Here is an 18,456-nt window from a genome sequence, read left to right as displayed (position 1 = left end):
ACTTTCTACGTTGCTACGTTATTATCTTTTTGTTCTTCGAATCCTCCTAGAAGCCAACTCGGTGATGGATGAGGGTGGCTTAGTGATCACAACTAGCCTAAGACATGCCTGTTCTGGCCTGCCGACAGCCTCTTTTGCAGGCAATTATTCGGCTGCAGATAACAGGCTACGGGTACCTAACGACCGCTCCCCGCATTTCTATTTCTTCAAACATTTCAAAATGATTTCAAAAACCTATTTTCGGTTTGTAGCAGTACAACCGGCCGCTTAGTGGTAGTCTCCCAGCAATACGCCACACCGATGCCTCTTGACCGAATCGAACAAAATCCAAGTACCAGTTCAGACAATTCAAATAATAATGCAGGCAAGTAGTTTGAGACAATTCTTCACGTTACAGAAGATGAAAGTGCACGCTTACCCTGTCCTTACTTCTACAATAGAAAAATCTAGCAGAATCGATTTTTGAACCCTCAAAAATGTAGCTTTCTTTCCAAAGATTTTTAAGCCACAAACTCAGCATTTCCCTAAGGTTTTTTTTTCGACGTCCATTGCGAAAACAACTTGCAAAGCCTGACTTCACTTTGTCATTGCAGCAAACTTCGTAAACAACAAAATAACAAAATAACAACATAAAAACAAACAATGGCAACTATGTCAACAATAAGCATATGTACATAACAAAAATCAACAAAAAAGGCTGGACTGTGGAAAATTGGCGCAAAATTTTTGCCAACAAACCTTCCACAAGAAAATGAGCGCAATAATCTCAAACAGCAACTGATTCCAGATTAATTTTCAGAAATCAGCTAAGAATTGGCGTTTGAATTTTTCCGAGTTGAGATAGTCATTAACATAAAACGACAAGCTACATAATTGATCTACGAGTTTTCCTACGGGAAATAAGGCGACTAACGACTTTCCACACAAATTTATATAACCGCTAATCATCGTCATTACGTTGAGCTCGAATACTTTCGGCATGGACTCGATTCAAAACACGGTACGGCTTCAACGCATCAATCTTCCGTTTCCTTGACACTGCCTTCTTCGCATTCTTCTTCCTCTTCAATAGAGCTGCCTCTTCGGGGTTCGTCAACGCCAATTCCTGAATTCCGCAAAAATAGATCAGGCAATTAAGCATTAGATTAGAAATGAAGCGAAACTTTCAGTGACCTTAGCTTTTCGTTTCCGCTCTTCTGTTTTTAGAATGGCAAATTTCTGGCACTCTGCGAGTTTTGCAGCGTATATTTGTTCTCCCAGTTTCTTCTTGAATACTTCGCCAACTTCCACAGATATCGAATACAACTCTTCCGTGTCTGCAACCAAATAATTATATGTATCTAATTAACACATTAGTTGTACGAATAATTTCTTTCGAAAAACTATCAAAATGGAAAAATTACGTCAGTATCAGACGAATAGTGCGGAAAAAAAAATTATGGTATAACACTGCACTACCCAGTAACGACATAAGATGTAGCAGATCAGAAATAGTCGTATTCAAAGATTTCAGCAACAGACGAAAGATAAAGCTTTTTTTTGTCAACCTCATGTGTAGTTATTCTGCGAATAACTATAGTAACAATCCTGGTTCTGGAGAGTCCGAATAAAAACTCCGAAAATTGTAATTAACGGAAGAAGATGAGCAGAAGGCGTATTGCCTAAGTTCAAATACGAACAATTCCAAGTGAAAGTACAAAGCTCAACCTCTCGAGATCATTGTTTGTAAAATAAGTCTTTAGTTAGATAGTAATACAATTCGTCTGTAGTAGGATCTACAGTAAGCTTCGCTTTCGTCAGTGTTGGTGGCTAACAATGGCTATTCTTGACAGGTGCGATCACAGCGATACCCACGATGATCCTTTATGCAATTTAAAAACTACAAAGGATAAAAAAGACCCGTCGACAATGGCAGTGATCACCAGCACCATCGATACCGATTGCAAAAGGAGGCGACCTGTCCTACCTTTTGACGACTTCCTGTTCATTTCACGAACTAGCAGAGGAAGGAAGTGTTCAACAGTTGTGTCCACCTTGAACCAATCCTCCTCATGAAGAACCAAAGCAGCAGCCATTTTCAAACAGGTTGTGCGCTGGAAATATAGTATCAGTCGGTTCGTTTCGCTCTAATATTCTACAAAAATATTATATTCCACTAAAAAATACTATATTCCACTCATTAATACCTTCAACGATGCATTCGGCTGGTGAGAAATCTCAAATCGGCAAATACCTGCCAATTTCTCCACAAATGATGTGAACTCCTCTCCAATTAGATGACGTGAGATAACCATTAGAATTTTTGAGGCCTGAAATTCACGCAGGAGAATAGGAGCAGAAGATATGTAATGTCCACATCAGGGAACACAATTTCTCAGGAGAGAGAAAAATGTACCTGAAGCGAAACATCTTCGGTTAACAGTTTATCACGTAGCTGCCAGCAGCTCCACGTGATCAATCGAGATGATCGTTCAGCAGTGACAAATTCTGGATCGTAGATACTAAGGCATTGTCCTATGAGACACGAAGCAGACAAGCGAATAGCGGAGGAACCGACGCATTTCATCAGAGGTTCTAAGGAATCTGAAAAGCGAAAGTAATCTCAGTTCAACCACTGGGTTTGCCGCGAAGACAGCTGCAGCTGAAAACATAACAGTCTCATGTTCCAGACAGCCATATAGAAATTGTAGAATCTGAACTACAACCACTGGCAATGAGTCGTACTCAGCGTGTTAATATTCTAATTTTTATACAACTTCATGCAAGAATCTCCACTCTCTTGGATCCTTAATGTAATTGCTAATACGCCTCAATTTCTATCACACATTTTTTTCTTGCTTTATTCGTCACAAATTGTACTTAGTTAGTCCTTCAATGTTAAGGAAAAAGAGAGAAGCATCCTTTTTTTATAGCATTAACTCAGCGATGTTTGTACACGCTCAGCAACTTAAAAGGTCAACACTCACCAAAAAGAACACAAAAATCCTCCGCAACGAGCAGGTCTCGTGCCGATTCACCAATATTTTGCAGTATAGATGCTATTCCATAGCAAATACCGGAGATTGTGCGTTCACTGTAAAAAGTAATATCGTTTGAGGTCGCTCCGTTTCTCCTCAGAAGTTCAAATCATTTGAGATTGTTTACACTGTCTTACCTACCTGTTATCGGACCACAAAGATTCTGATTTCATGATTTCCCGCAGCGAAGGAAGTACGGTCCTGAAACGGGAAGCAAACCCGTCACCTTCGATTTTGCTGATTTGGGCTAATAGATCCATTGCAATGGAACGTGCACCTTCCTGCAATCAAAATCAATAGAAATCCAGACACATAAACAAAAAGTCAATCCGCTTTACTTGTTCTTCTCCTTGCAGCTCAAGCCAATCCGAACAAGCGGAAAACACATCAGCACGGGCTGAGTCGCTCACAGACGACAGCAATTTGTTCAGAGCTGCGGCGATGAATCGCCTACACTTCACGCTTTCCTCATTGAATAACATCGTGCCCATTTTAGAAACATTGAAGAAACATGAGGTATTAAGTATCGCCTAGGAAAACATTAACTACTTAGTGGATGGAAAGTTCATAAACTTGGGAAGCAACGAAAACGTACAGGTTGAAGTCGTGAGAACAGAGCATTCAACATATCTGCAGCGCTTAGACGACCATCTTCAAGTTCATAAGCTAGTTGAGCTATAAACCATTCGATACTTTTCTGTGGATCATCAGAACATGGATGGTTCCCAATAAACTCAGCAAGCACCTGTTAAAAAGTGCTAAAAATTCGTAGTGAGAGATAGCATGTTGTTAGACTGTCACACAACGGTCACATCGTTACATTCGCCTTCATGTAAGCCTTTCGTTTTCCGCCACAAAACACCCTTCACAAACATTTTCTAACACGAACTCTTCACAACTTCACTAGCATCTTCCAAAAACCTCTAGATCAGTTCTTTTTGCAAATGGAATAGCTCACCTCTCTACATTGAGTCCTAATATGTGGAAAAGTGGAAGTTATGGATAATTCTCGTAGCTTTTTCATGACTTCAACGATCTGAAAATACAGCTACATAGGTATTTGCGGCATACATTGAAAATTCAAAAATAAACAACAAAAATACCTGACAATGTTCAACTTTGTTCCGTACAAGTGCTTTAATGAGGGCAAATGCAGTAGCCTGTCTGTTAGGATCCAACACATCAATTTCCACATAGCTCAGCAGTAAAGAAATGTGTTTCTCAGTTAGAAATGGTGTCTTTGACGTGATAATGAGTTGAGTAAACGACTGAATGACTTTTGGAATTTTAGAAGTTTACTGGAATTAAACTAGAACGAAAATACACAATGAGACTTACTTTGCAGAGTAGCTGATTCAAAGCTAGTACAGATTCTTTATTGGCCGCACTACCAAGAACAGAATATTCCGACAACAATAAAAACAGTCTGAAAGTAGTGTATATTGGAAAAAGAGCGCGGTTAAAGAGAGGAAGAGACGTAGCAATTCGCCTCACCTCTCTGATATTGCTTTTAATGAATTCTGAACTGAAGGCAGTGAAATATGAAGCATTCCATTCAAGCAACGAAGAGCATTTGAAATGACCTGAAAGATATAACATCCCTGCCGCAAAAAAATGTAATGAAACTTCAATGACAGACCTCGAAAAAACAAAAAAAAACTCTACAGGGGAGGATTCAGATGAAACGTTCGGTTTAGGTCAGTTGTAGGAGTATTTACCCTTGCAGTACAACTTTTTTTCATTTTTAATATTTGAAGCAAACCCCAAAATTTCGATTTAACTCTCAGACTAATGACTAATGGATAGTCGTACATGACAGGTTTTCTTTAACCTATAGTGAACTTTTTTCGTGTGTCTGATAGCTTTCATATCCATTTCCGCACAATAGTACATGAATAGGATTACCCAAGTAATTACGTATTGCTTCTTAGGTGTAAATGCTTACGACCCATCCGTACATCGTATTGTGGCCGCATTCATGGCGTTAAAATCAACGAAATGTGATTCACATGTGGTGCAGAACTCATAGGGTAGTAGTATGCGGAAACCGGCGTGTTTCTGTTCATCTTTCTCTGATCGTGGTTAAAAAAAAAACGGCGGGGAACCACTTTGTTTCATACAAGGTACGTTGGAGGGCGCTTCTTTGTGCATGTTCCGGTCCCCTCAGCAGGTTTTTCACTGCTTTCGCTTGAATAGGCAGGTGAGAAGACATCACCGATCTTCGACCGCTCGCACGCGGACGCGGCGCGTGCACAAGGATAGGGCGTTGCAACGAAAATCGCTGTAAAAAAAAACAGCCTCTTCCGCGTTTTTTTTTCTTTGCGACGATCTGGAAAACATGAGTGGAACCTCGCTGGATTCCGCAATTTACTACCGGAACTCTACGCTTTCGTTGTGGCTTCCACACTCCGTCAAAATCGTGATACGCTGCTTTTGAAGAGAATTATTTCCTTTCAGCAAAACTGTATACTGTAGTTTAGTTGATACCGTTTGTAGTTAAGCGCCAGTCCTTAAGAATATGTTGGCAATGATGCGATTTTTCAAAAACCAGAACGAAAACCAAAAGTTAATTCGTGATATCGTATTGGTGACACTGACATTAGCAGTTACCGCCTATCTAATAATATGAGCAGATTTAATTCAGTAATAATAGCAGAGCCTAATTACAGCTGACATTTTCTGTTTCTACCGTATAACCGACTAGAGTTATTGTCAGCAAATAAAGTTTCTAGAAGCAGCAAAAGTAACAAATTCTGCTTGAGTCAAAATAAGTCCATATATAAAGTTACAGCAATGCATTCCGGGTGCGATATTTCTACGTTCAATAAGCATGAACGACGTTTGGTTCGCATATTCGAATTTATTGTCTTTCAGTAACTTCCACTGCCCCTTGTTATTAGTGGAAATAGGTATAAATGGAAATATTCAACGGCAGAGGTGGATTTCTATCTGATATGCATTGATCTTGTATAGCTTCTTCGGTTAGTAAATGTGTCCCAAACAGCTCAGCATAGTTTCTATAGTTGGACAGCTTGGTAAAAAGCGAACTATTAATTAAACTGGGAAGTATACACAACAATTACATCACCGAAACTTCCGGCAGCTACGCTCGCAATGATATTTTCACCAGTTACAATCAGCCAAAAAGAATATGCGAGATTTTGTAAATTAAATGAATAAATGGAACAGCTTCTAAATTACAGTAAGCTCGTGTGATTTCATTTGGATCCCGGTGCAAATGTATGATCATTGCACCATTATGCACTATACTATCTCATCCTAGTTTTAAAGTTGAACAACTCGATTAAGAAAAATTGTAAGCTTCAGATGTACAACGGATTTTGAATACTAAGGGAGAATTTAATGCTCACCTTCTCATACTTGAACTCAAGACATTGTGTGATTAGCGGAACGAAGGGATCCAATCGTTGAATATGATCCGAGTCATTCCGATCAAAATGTTTACCTACAAACGTTAATCAGAGTGTTACATGCAGAAAACAAATGCCTTTTCAGTACTATCAACACACCGGCTATCAGAGCGCTTAACAACTGCAGGGCAAATTCTAGAAATATGTGAGATCGACTTTTTAGCACAGGTTTCACAAGCACTCCAATACGTTTCGGCTCCTGAAACGTTCATGCTAAAATAAAAGGAAGAGTGGCGGTAAGTCGGTCTCCTATACTATCAATAAACTCAATTTAGCGCAATAGACAGGAAAACTGTAAGAAAGCAGAATGAAGAAAAGTGTAAGAGAAAAATGAAGGAAGTATTGAGTGGGTGAAAATAACAAAGAACGCCTGCTGGCTGTAAAATCGCAAACAAAATTCTACTCAAAAAATAAACTTCACCGGTGGTAAAAGCAAGCAACTTTTGTGTTCCTCTGCAGGGAAATCGCTTGATTCCTTCTCAGATCCAGAGACACTTTTCATTTTCTCGATGTTGGACATAAGCATTTGATGGATGAGAATTAGCTGTGAGGTTGGTGCGAAACCTAAAAGTTTCCCTACATCAATCCTGGAAATAATGTTAAGCAAAGATGTGTATCCAGTTATCAGTAACATCCTTCTCTAAGTGACCACTATTTTGAAAAACTAAATGCATGAATGAGTGAGCGATTAGCAACATCAACACCCACGCTATTGATATTACAAAAAAAAAAACACCGCACGGGACTGGATATTTACAACAGTTCCTCTTTCTTCGTCTACACTTTCTTCGTCTACACTTTCTTCGTCTAAAATCCTGCACTTGTTGCTCTCTTTACCTTGATTGTCCTTCAGACCGCTGGCAAACATTGAAAGCAGATTTCTTGCACGTGAGATCATTTTTGCGGAAGTCAAGGAGTCAACAATAGTCCTGAGAAAGAATTAGTGTCAACTGTATTCGTAATTATGGTTATAAAAATAGAAATTTTCCAATACTAACATGAAACGGTTCAGGAAAAATCCTACAGCTGAAGGAGAAACAAATCGTCCTAACAATAATAACGTTCCTGGAGTTGGATTCTTCTTTGCTTCACTAACTTCTGCCTTTATTTCTCCGACCTCTTTCTCTTCCGCTACGGCTGTGAATTGCTCTTGGACAATAATCTGAAGAAGAATATATACGAAAACAGATGGCTAAAACCTCGTAATGTGCGAGGTGTGATAATAATAAAGATAATGTGGAACAGCATAGGACTAATGGAGAAGAGCTATGCAAGCACTACGTTTCCGTACGAGTTTCTCTTGCAAACAAAAAAAAATACCACAGGGAAAAAGTGGTTAAAGAATTTCTTCTAATAAAATACCGCAGAGTTGACTTACATCCAGAATGTCGTCAAGACAAGCGTCCATATCGCCAGGCTTGAGAACATCACGCATTGCTGCCAGTAAAGTGTGAGCTGTATAAATCATAACGTGTACCTGGAATATGGCGGAGTCACGTGAGTAAAATCTGGGAAGAGCGGAACGGATGAACAATAGCATAGCCAAGTATCTAATTTATGGTAAAATCCCCAAAATTTGTAGAAGACAAGTATCGTCAAAAAACTCGAACCTCTAATTGATCGTGCAGACACTCTCATCGACTGCGCTACACCCGCCCCAAAATTATCATAAAATAACAGATTAAAAAAAGTACCTGGAAACCTTTGTTCATAATAAGCTTCATTTCTTTGATGATAACCGACAGATATCGTGGACCAAGACACTCACAAACTTGAACAGTGACCTTCCGAGCTGTCTCCCGAACGTTCATTGAACGAGAGATCATGAGAGAACACAGCTTCAATACTACTCTAAAAATGAAAAATCATAATAAAGCATAAGGTGATGAGGCTCGACCTTCGTCAAAATGACACACGCACCCATGCAAATACTGCGAACGAATACTATCCGGGACCTTCTGCAGTAATTTCACGGTGGCCAGAGCAACCGGAGCGCGTTGTATATCGTCATCTTCATTATATTGTTTAGTGGTGGCTGTACGAGCTTTTCGATGGACACCTAACTCAGCAGACTGAAAAAATTGGTGAATTTGAGTTAAAACCACTTCGTTAAAAGGATGAGATTCAAATAATGAGACTGGGTACAGAGTTTTTCAACGCTCATTAGCAGTAGGAATAGTGCTAAGAATAACTTCAAACACAAAAATAAGTAATGAATTCATAGGAACGGATTTTATTTCAGAATGTTGTCCTACTACTGTTGATATTCTTAAAATGACTGACATTTTTAATACTACGAAAGTGCTTAAAAAATATATCAAAGAACGCTGATATACTCATACCGTCACAAACAGCCTAAAAATAGCTGGATATACATGGCACTCATCATTTGTAGGATGAAGAGTATAACTTTCTTTTTTAAGCTTAATCGAAGCAATAACAAAAGGTGCTTAAAAATCAAAGATGCGTCTGATAAGAAAAACATACGTTAGTTTAAATCGCACAAATACGTATTCACCATGAAAAAGTTGTTGACTAGAAGAAAGGAATAAATGAAACGTCTAAAATGAAAGCGAAAAGGACTGGTATATAACAGCTCAAACATTTTGAAGCAGCAATCTGTATACATGTCCCTTCTTGGCAGAGCTGTATCACAAATGTAAAACTAAACATATTTCTCTCACGGGGAGAAGAAATTAAACTTAATTTCTGTTCCCACCAACTTCCCCAAAGCTATAAAAATTCGCATATTTTTTTCTCGATCGAGTTTAGAAACATCTAAGCATACTTTTCCATTGATGCATTTCGTAAGCCTTGGCAATATTTCCTTGTTCAGCTTGTCGCGTACAGATATACGTAAATCGTTGCTTCTTTCCTCATTAACAGTTTCATCACCATCCGCGACTTCAAAATGGAATGCGTCCACAACAGCAACGATAATTCTGAGCAAATTTAAATTTAAAAACTAATCAATTCTCGGCAAAGTCATTCTCACCTAACGATAGCTTTCTGATTATCCTCTTGTTGGCTCAAATGCTTTAACCACGATTCCAAGCAGGACAAATATTTTGACCAAGAGGCCGTTTCCATCGTGTATTTGAGAAGACGAAGGCATTCGTCAGACAACGCTAAAAATCAAAAGAAATGTGGTATCTTCTAAAACCGCTAGGAAGTAGAGGCTTCTTACCAGATAGCTTGCTATCGGTGTTGGTAAGATATGGAATAACTATCGGAATAAGATACTTATTGAGAACTTCGAAGGAAATAGTTACCTAAATAAACACATCTTCAAAAATAAAGACAATGAAATAAAGGATGAAGAATCTAGGAACATTTTTTTTTTCGAAAAAAAAGAACCTTTCCATCGCTTAATTGTTCAACAAGGCGATGTACAGCGCGTTGGCGTCGGTGATACTGAAACGGTCATTCATTTAATGGAAGTCTCTAAGAAAATACCAAAAAACACGTAATATAAAAAATAGAAATTAAGTAATTAAAAATCGCAAAAATATATAATTTTCGACGCAATTGCTGAATCTATCCTACTAGCATCCGAAAAACATTCATAAGTAACTATGGAGCTAGCAAAGAACTTAGAGCTTCATAATCCCATTCTAACTCTATAAATCTTGAGATGGTTAGTCAAGAGCGAAATTGAAAGCACAATTACTTCGTTCACTCAAATCACAAAAGATCCAATTCTACAGAGGAGACTCATGATTTACTTGTTTAACATCAAATCTATACGGATTCTAAATGAACACCCTTCCATAAACATGTCGAAATAATTTTAAAATATTGAGCACTGTTGATGGAAAAGAATGTTCTGTTCCAGATATTTTAGAAAAAATCTCATACTCATAAATATAACAAGCATGCAAAAAGACATCAATCACAGATTTGGGAATTGTTTTCGAATTTGAATTTCCACGCAGAAATCGCACGAGAAATCGCAGCCTAATTCCTCATGATTCAGATGACGATAATGTGCATCAAAACTTCGCAACAAAAAAAAGTAGATGCGTGATAATACGCCAATGAAAGACCAAAGTCAGAAAGGGGGTCATTGGATTAACTTTCGGAATGGAGTATTATCTCATCTAAGCATGCACAAGTAATGCGACATATGGTGCACAGATGCCGATACATTAAATGGTGGAAAATCCATAATACGAGAGGAATGAAACGCCGTGAAACGATTTTCGGCAGGTCTCTGACTAAATAGCCTTTAAAAATCTTCGAAAATAAATCCAATTCATAAGGATTTACAAAGTAATACAATTATACAGGAAAAATGTTCTAAATTAATAACCCCGTGGAAAAAAATATACCTGAATATGAATGATATTGGTGAAAAAATCCAAATCCTCTTCTGTATTTCGCAATTGAGCCAATTGTTTCAAATGGTTATGCTCAATGAATCCATCAATTAGTGAAACGAGACATTTTACGGATTCTTCTCGCACTATCTGAACAGAAACCACATCATACTTTTAGCTCGAAAAAAGACAAAAAAAAAGTCCGCATACATCTTTCTGAGACCGCAGCCCAAGGGATACAACATGAATGAGGTCCGAATTGAGGAGAAGCGTTTTCTCCTTTTCCTCATAAGCGCTTCTCGCAAAGTATACTATTAGATAGCGTAGATTCGCTGCCGACGATGTACGCAACGATATATCGTTGACCTAAATGGAATCAATAGGAGAACAAAAATGCGGGTTTCTAAAAAGAACTTAAACTCACAGTGCTATAAGTGTGGAAATGAGCGTGCACGAATATCCGCAAAACGTCCAAACTGACGATCTTTTCAGCACGCCATACCTGAAGGATAAGTGTGAGGGCATCGATCGTACATCGAAAGCTAGTGGAAAAAACCTTTTTTCATCAAATACCACCTGCAGTTCAAACTCAAATCAAGTTTCGCTGCAAGTTGAGCTTGTACTAGTTTATATAGACGCTTTTGCTAGAGAAAAACGCAGAAAAGGAGAGAGGAAGATGAGGAGTGCAACAGAAAGCGAGGGAGATAGAGATAGAGCAAAGAGGCGCAGTTTCCGACGAGGTTAGATGCAGCCATCCACAGATGGGAAAAGACAAAAGTCCCACAGCAAGAAAAAATGAATTCGTAGCTTTTTAAGAATGAAGAACACTTTTTAAAAAAAGGCAAATTCTCTATGAAATTATGATTCAAGAGTCTCAACTTAGAACGTGAATATCGCAAAAAGAGGAGCTGCGTGTGGATGCATATGCTGCCCTCATTTTTTCGCTAGAGCTAACCAAGTCGGAGTAGACGCAGAAAGTGTTCAAAATATCACATAATTAATCGTTTTTATAGAACCGCGTCAGAAACAGTTGTTACCAGCCTGAGTGATGCGGCATACATCCGAAAAAATCATTTTAAACGTGAATTTGCATTAGTGAATCGCTGGCGCATTCATGTATTCTAATTTTTGGAGGACACGTCCTACACGGAGCGTGAGCACATGTGGAAGATTACCGTTAAAAACCCGAAAAAAAATGACGATTCATTTAACTCGGGGAATTCACAGCATAAATTACTAGGACAAGGCAGAGAAGTATGTCTGAAAATAACAGGAGCAGCAAGATTTGCATTTATCATTTAATCTTTTTATAATCCCAACATTCGTTCTTTATTGAAAACGAAGAAAACCCACAACGATGATTACCCCTGCAGATCAAACGAGTACAGTACTCCCGCTATGCACTACCTTCTACATTAACCTTTTAGACTAGCAAATATTGCAAGAATTTTCGCGCACACCTGTACTGAATGACCCACCTATTAACGTCCATGCAGCAACCACCTATAAAATCCAGAGAGGAATTTTCAGGACTAGCTTCGTAATAGTGCGAACCATAATTTCTTTCTAATCACCTCTAAAAAGCCTAATTTGAGGGAGCTTTTATGAAGCTATTAAATTTGTTCGATAAACAATTGGAACCATGTGTGTTTTATGGAGACCCACTGCTTGGTGTTACCTTTCAGTCTTAAAATTACGATTATGAACCGCACGCTATGTAAAGCTCGTTAGCACTACGTAAACATTTGGTTCCATCGTTCGTATATGTGGGTGAGACTAAATCTATTGCAGTAGCGCTTTGTCTCCTCAGTCTCATTAGTTGTTGTCATAATAAGTGCATCTCTATTGTCGTTGCACACAAGATAGCTGCTGTGCGAACAGAAGAACCCTCAGAGGTCGAAAAATAAGAGTTTGAAAACACGGATATTTCCTTTTAAAAAAAGTCAGTTGAAGCGTTTCGCGTAAGCGTAAGTTCTCAATTTCCAGTCAATTTTTAAGAAAGAATGATCTTAGTCGCTACTCCTCTCCTTTCGCGGTCGTATGAAACTCTGCTGCTCAGGCTCGCGAATCCCGACCGAAGTCTCGTGTGAAACTACGTAACGCATCATTATGAGCTCTGTGTCTCAGCTTAGACTCACATCGACTGAGCCTCGTATGTGCACTACGCATTCAGATGATATTAGATACTCAAACAATGCGTATGTGATCGTTTCACGATTTTTTTTTGACGCAGATTTCCAATAGGCTAGCGATAGTGAGATCAACGAAAATAATGCGATTATGTTAACAATAATGTCACATAGATTTTTTAAGTTTTTATCCTTTTAAAATTTCGTCAACGTTGATTTTTCTCACTTAGAGGAATTGTTGTCTAGAATAGTTCGTCCATATTCTGAGAGAGGACCCTTCGGTTCGGGACCTCCCGCATTCTCTCACAAACTCTCATCTGAAAGAGATACTCTACTCTAATGAATGATTCCATAAGGGGAGTCAAGGCATGGACGTGCCACCCACAAAAAAAGCAAAACATGACGCTATCATCTGAAAATATCATGTTTCAAGTGAATTTGAAGGAAAGATAGACATGATCAGTGGAGATATCGTTTTCACTTTCATGTGTTAGTTTTCTCTGCGTGACATCCATAGCAGCCGTGTTATCACAGTCATAGCATGCAATCGAGGAAAACGTCGTTGCAATGACGACAATGACCAGAATTGTTGTTCGGTGCTAAGTTGACAAAAACAGTTCTTCCATGTGAACATCGGAGCGCCGCTGTTCAATTTCTTCCGTTGCTAGAATCTAGCAACATTCATACGCACCTTTTGACAAACAAGGTCATCAAATTATATTCATCTTCGAAAAAAGATCCTAAGTTGAGCAAACAACCAACGATAGCCGATGTACTGCATTCGCTTGCAGTATCCACTAGACTTTTTACGCGAATGATTAATGCTCTTAAAGGCATCACCCCACGAATCTGAGGTGGTGCAGATTTCAGGTGGAGTATTCGTATACAGGATGGGAGACTGCGGAGAGGGAGGTGATTCCGTCCATTTCTTCCTAATTGCCGTAAAAAACGGCCCGGAAGATACGGCTTCATTCGTTTTGGCGCACCATTTTGTACAAGAGGTTCGATTGGAGCGCGCCAGTCTTGTGCAGCACCGCATCTTCCGAGCCGTTTTTTACGGCAATTAGCAAGAAATGGACGGAATCACCTCCCTCTCCGTAGTCTCCCATCCCGTATACGAATACTCCACCTGAAATCTGCACCACCTCAGATTCGTGGGGTGATGCCTTTAACTTGAACCAGCGAGCAGGATGTGGATGGCTTCCGACAGAGGCCAAAATGCACGTAAGAATGATAAGTGGAGGAAAAATCGTGACAGAATACTACAGGAGCAGATATACATCTAATCGGGCATCGACAAATAGTAGTACACTCGTACTATCATCAAGAGATATCGACCAATCAAGACTCACATCGTTTAGCCTAGCGTAAGCAGCATGACGTCGATCCTGGTCCGGCTCATCCACACGACTTCGATCCCAGCTTTCAAGATCAGACACTAATCCCAGCAGATCTTTGATATCGTCGCTGACCTCTGGATTCGCCTGCAGTCCTTCCACTATCCGTACTAATGGCTCGCGACACGTGCGACCCTCTACCTTGGAGAATAAAGGACCAACGCGTCTAAAAATAGTGATGTAGGTGATCTTCTAATTACCCAATAAACCCAACAAATGAAGCTGAACTGATGATGATAAACCTCAAGAATTCCTTCGATCCCTTTACGGTTCTCATCAAACTTCCAAGAACATCCAGCAATTTCTTCAAAGTTGCTTCTCTTGGTAACTTTCTTTCCAGGTGTCCCAAGATAGTGGATGCCATGTTGCGAGCGAGGTCTCCATCAGGGGTGTAGATTGAAAGTCTGCAAAAAAAAAAAGAGTTGAAGAGTAGCAGAAAAAAAAGAAGGAGTAAAGAGAAGAACAATAGAGCTCACTTGCTCAATAAGTCCAAATTGCTCTGACTGAATTTCATCTCAGAAGAGTTTACAGCATCCGCAAGGAATTGGATTATTGGTTGGATGTGTGCAACAACGAGTGAAGTACCATAATTTCTGCCTGTAAAAATGGTAAAGAAAATATGTATATTTCCAAAATAAACTATGTAGAGTTACTTTTTTCCAAAGGAATGTTTTCGTAATCCAAGTCAGTATAATTTAGCTGTTCATCTGCCAAGGTGAGAAGATTTAGAAGGGCTTTTCGGATGGTATTCAACATATGCGGGGTTAATCCTGCCCAGGAGAGCGGCGATACGAGTAACTCTATCAAGGTTCCACGTCGTTCATTCCACGCGAAGCGAAGTGCTAACAAATGGTAGTGCCTGCAAGAGAGTATGATATTCTTCAAACAACAGAAATTATGTTGAAAATTTCTCGGAGTTGTGATGGAAAACAGCAAGCTTTTCACACATAAAAGCGCAACTCCTGCCTTGGGCATAGGTTAAATTCTGATTTATTACAATCAGTGGAAGTTGCAGATTTTCCTTAAGCAAGAACCAGACAGTAGCATGAAAAAATAGTTTGAAGAAATTGAAAAAAGTGCCATTAATGCACTTTATTTGAACTGAGCAACTGATGAAAAAATGTGCCACATTGCCAATTGTGTACTAGATTTATTTGTTTTGTAATTTGTTGGCACTAAGTTTAGTGTAAAACATCACGTAATCCTGCTTTTTGTTAGTCAGTTTAGCACCTGTCCAGCGTGAAAAAAAAGATTTCGGTACCAGAATTACACTTCGTTGAAGCAGCCCCAAAAGATGAGTTCTTCACAAGTGACCAGCTGACTTTCACAAAAAGAGGCTAAATAATGTAGAAGTGACAGCGTAATAGCATTTCTTACGGGGAAATTCAGAAAGCCAGAAACTAATTTATGAACTTCTCACGCGAGAATTTTTTTCTTGTGTAAGTTTGTCAGAGTTGGTATGGTCCTTTATATACCTAGAATTGCTGATAAACGTGAACGATGCAAAAACGTTGCAACAGAAATGATTGAAAAATAAAAAAAAGAATTGCACAACATTTAGCAAACAAAGGCTTCAAAAGTTCAGCACTTTTTTCGTAGGAAATTTCTAGTAACCCTTCAAGTATGAATGTTCCAAAATGTTAAGGTATGTGTTAGCGTCGAAACTCTCAAACACTGAAGTACATATAGACATAAACAACAGCTTCTCTATGAAGGACATTTTTATTAAACCTTGGCCGTTCGAAACTGTCGATGTGCTTCGATTATTTGTCGATCAATACATATTCTGCCTAGTCACAAAGAACATGTTTTGATAAGGAAAGAACGTTAGGCGAAGTAATAAAGTGTAAAAATTTCCTCACATCAGAATTTCATCCTCACTTATTTATGTGTTTCTATGCAGAAAATCGAATTAATAGAACAGAGATACTAATTCGATCTCTGTTCTATTAATTCGATTAACACATTCTGTTAATTATAACACATCCGATTTTTTTTGTGGTTGAGCAAAGAACAAAATTTTTGTTCGCCGTTTTTGTTTACTACTTGATCTTAGATCCGGAAGTACAGAAAATAAACTTGAGCTGAACTTGTTGTATACTATGCAATATTACTATTTCCCTTTTTTCTTTTCTCTTTTTTCTGTCTTCACATTTGAAAAATCAGTAAGGCAAACCGCCTGCGTAAAAGAGGACGCAGCAAAGCAGAAAAACACTGCAGACTCCAAACTGCAAAAGACTACTGCAAAACAGTGTCTCCTCAAAGTTTTTTTCTTTTACTGCAGTGAAAATCAAAGAGCAGTAACCGTCTTTGCTGGTGTCAAACAAGCTGGTTTTTTTATTGAAATGAAAACTTACGACGGATAAGCGCATACTGAAGCTAGCATTTTGATTATGGACATGGGTGCGACAACGATTGGCTCATCTCGGTTATTCTTCGCATCAACAAGATACGGCTGGATCATGTACGATAGAACACCTTGCAGTTCCATGGCAGAGAACATCCGTTGGGGATAAGCGGCAAGGAACTTGAACGAATCATTTTAGCAATCCATTCTTTAGAGACTTCTATTCTAGGAAGGATAAATATGTACAATACTGCGCACTCACTAAACTGGAATTTAAAAATAAAAGCGACGGTGGCATCCGCGAACATACCGTCGTTTTTACAGAGTCTGTGCGGAGTACTGTAGATGTCTGTCAGATTACAAACCTCTCCAACTCGATCCGTCAATGACATTCGAAGGTCACGAAGCTTCCTCGATAGGTAATTTGGAGTATCCGGATGCACTATGGCGGCTTTAATGACCACAGCTGTTGCAAGTAGAAGACGAAACAGCATTGTTCGCTGTTCTTCCACAATAACACGAGCAATTCGTACCAGTAAGTTTGATACGCTTATAAGACATCTGAAACTAATTCATTTAAAAAACACAAACATATACGTTTCAGATTAATTCTGCGAACAAATTGTAACAACGTTTAGAATAAAGGTAAATTCTCTTTTCCCCTACAAAAAGTTGACATATTTTCGTGCTGAAATAGTGGTATACGCACCTAACGTAATTTTGTCTTCCATATTGGAACACGCCCTTTAGTGTCAACATGCTTCCATTCCAGCTTCTTCCGTATAAAAGCACTTTGGCAGTATGCTGTCTAGTCTGACTGACTGTCTAGTTCAGTTCTCTTTGTACTCCTCTCGAAAGGAGAACCTACACAGACTCTGAGATTTTTAGAAGATTTCTTTCCAAATTTATCTAGCTCTTTTTGGTTTGGCCCTCTCCGCTTCTTACTAAGAACCTAAACGTTTCTACTTCATCGTAGGTTCGCCCAACTCCTTGGAAAATATCGTTGAAATTCTTAGTTATGAATAATCATCAGTGCGCTTTTAAAAAAACTTTCGCAATCAGAACCGGAACAATATAGGAAACACTGAACGAATAAGAAAGATCGGAATGGCATTAAATCTTCTGTGGACAAATAAAAAAATATTCTCTGAGCTTCGAAGATGAAAATAACTCTGTTTTCTTTTTTCAAGACCAGAAATAAACATGAGTTACACTCATGATCATTCATACATGCTGTTTTGCTTTTTACACAACGTTACTGCTCTTCGTACACACTGCTATGTTTTCTTCACAGTTTAGCCATCCATGCATAACTCACTGACAAGCTTATTTCTTCTGATCGTTAAAACAAATCCATGGTTGCAGGATTGGATTACGTGGTAGGTAGAGTCAGTGCTACACAAAGAAAGAAGAAGAGTAACACGGAGAGGAGATGGGGGGAGAGAGAAAGAAAGGATGCCATAACATTTTCAGCTGATCCAAAAAACAAGCATAAAATAGTTTTTACAGAAAAGGGTATACAAATACCTGTATCTTAAATATGAGGTGGTTCGCAGTAAAGTGCAAGAAGTAGGAGAAAACCTCATACTTTGACAAACTTCTATGGGACTCTTCCATAATGTTTCTTTAAAGACATTTTCGGTGAACTTGCGCGTAGATAAGCGCCATTTCCCTCTTGAGAGTATCACTTGAAAAGCAAATAAGTTCCCTCTTTGATTTATATTCTTTTTATATTTCCGGCTGAAATCACGCGAACAAGGAATACCCCGACGGCTAAATGCATATGCCATACTCCTTTCCCAGCTTATCTACACAG

At 38.8% G+C, this 18,456-nt stretch overlaps 1 protein-coding gene across 2 annotated transcripts; it reads right to left on the bottom strand.

The window, feature by feature from the left end:
* Positions 1–940: 940 nt before the first annotated feature.
* Positions 941–17,399, bottom strand: RB195_017537 (uncharacterized protein; the record flags this gene model as incomplete). Of its 2 annotated transcripts, XM_064184573.1 has the most annotated exons (35): positions 941–1,105; positions 1,174–1,316; positions 1,967–2,093; positions 2,187–2,309; positions 2,396–2,583; positions 2,967–3,073; positions 3,159–3,298; positions 3,356–3,547; positions 3,613–3,762; positions 3,976–4,053; positions 4,121–4,285; positions 4,356–4,443; positions 4,512–4,600; positions 6,389–6,483; positions 6,548–6,647; positions 6,870–7,012; positions 7,286–7,377; positions 7,447–7,610; positions 7,827–7,925; positions 8,143–8,299; positions 8,369–8,520; positions 9,237–9,390; positions 9,444–9,576; positions 9,636–9,720; positions 9,806–9,862; positions 10,780–10,917; positions 10,978–11,133; positions 11,192–11,269; positions 14,249–14,459; positions 14,536–14,697; positions 14,770–14,890; positions 14,947–15,152; positions 16,651–16,820; positions 17,006–17,201; positions 17,350–17,399. In XM_064184573.1, the coding sequence occupies 35 exons, from the start codon at positions 17,397–17,399 to the stop codon at positions 941–943; spliced, it is 4,674 nt and encodes a 1,557-aa protein (XP_064040454.1). The 2 variants fall into 2 exon arrangements, with proteins under 2 accessions (XP_064040454.1, XP_064040455.1); XM_064184574.1 differs by lacking the exon at positions 17,350–17,399 and having other exon boundaries at positions 17,006–17,134.
* Positions 17,400–18,456: the final 1,057 nt, after the last annotated feature.

This window comes from Necator americanus, chromosome II (assembly GCF_031761385.1).
Source record: "Necator americanus strain Aroian chromosome II, whole genome shotgun sequence".
In the NCBI taxonomy this organism is placed as follows: Eukaryota; Metazoa; Nematoda; class Chromadorea; order Rhabditida; family Ancylostomatidae; genus Necator; species Necator americanus.
The sequence above is the reverse complement of the archived record's forward strand: the minus strand, read 5'-3'. Positions and strand labels throughout refer to the sequence as shown.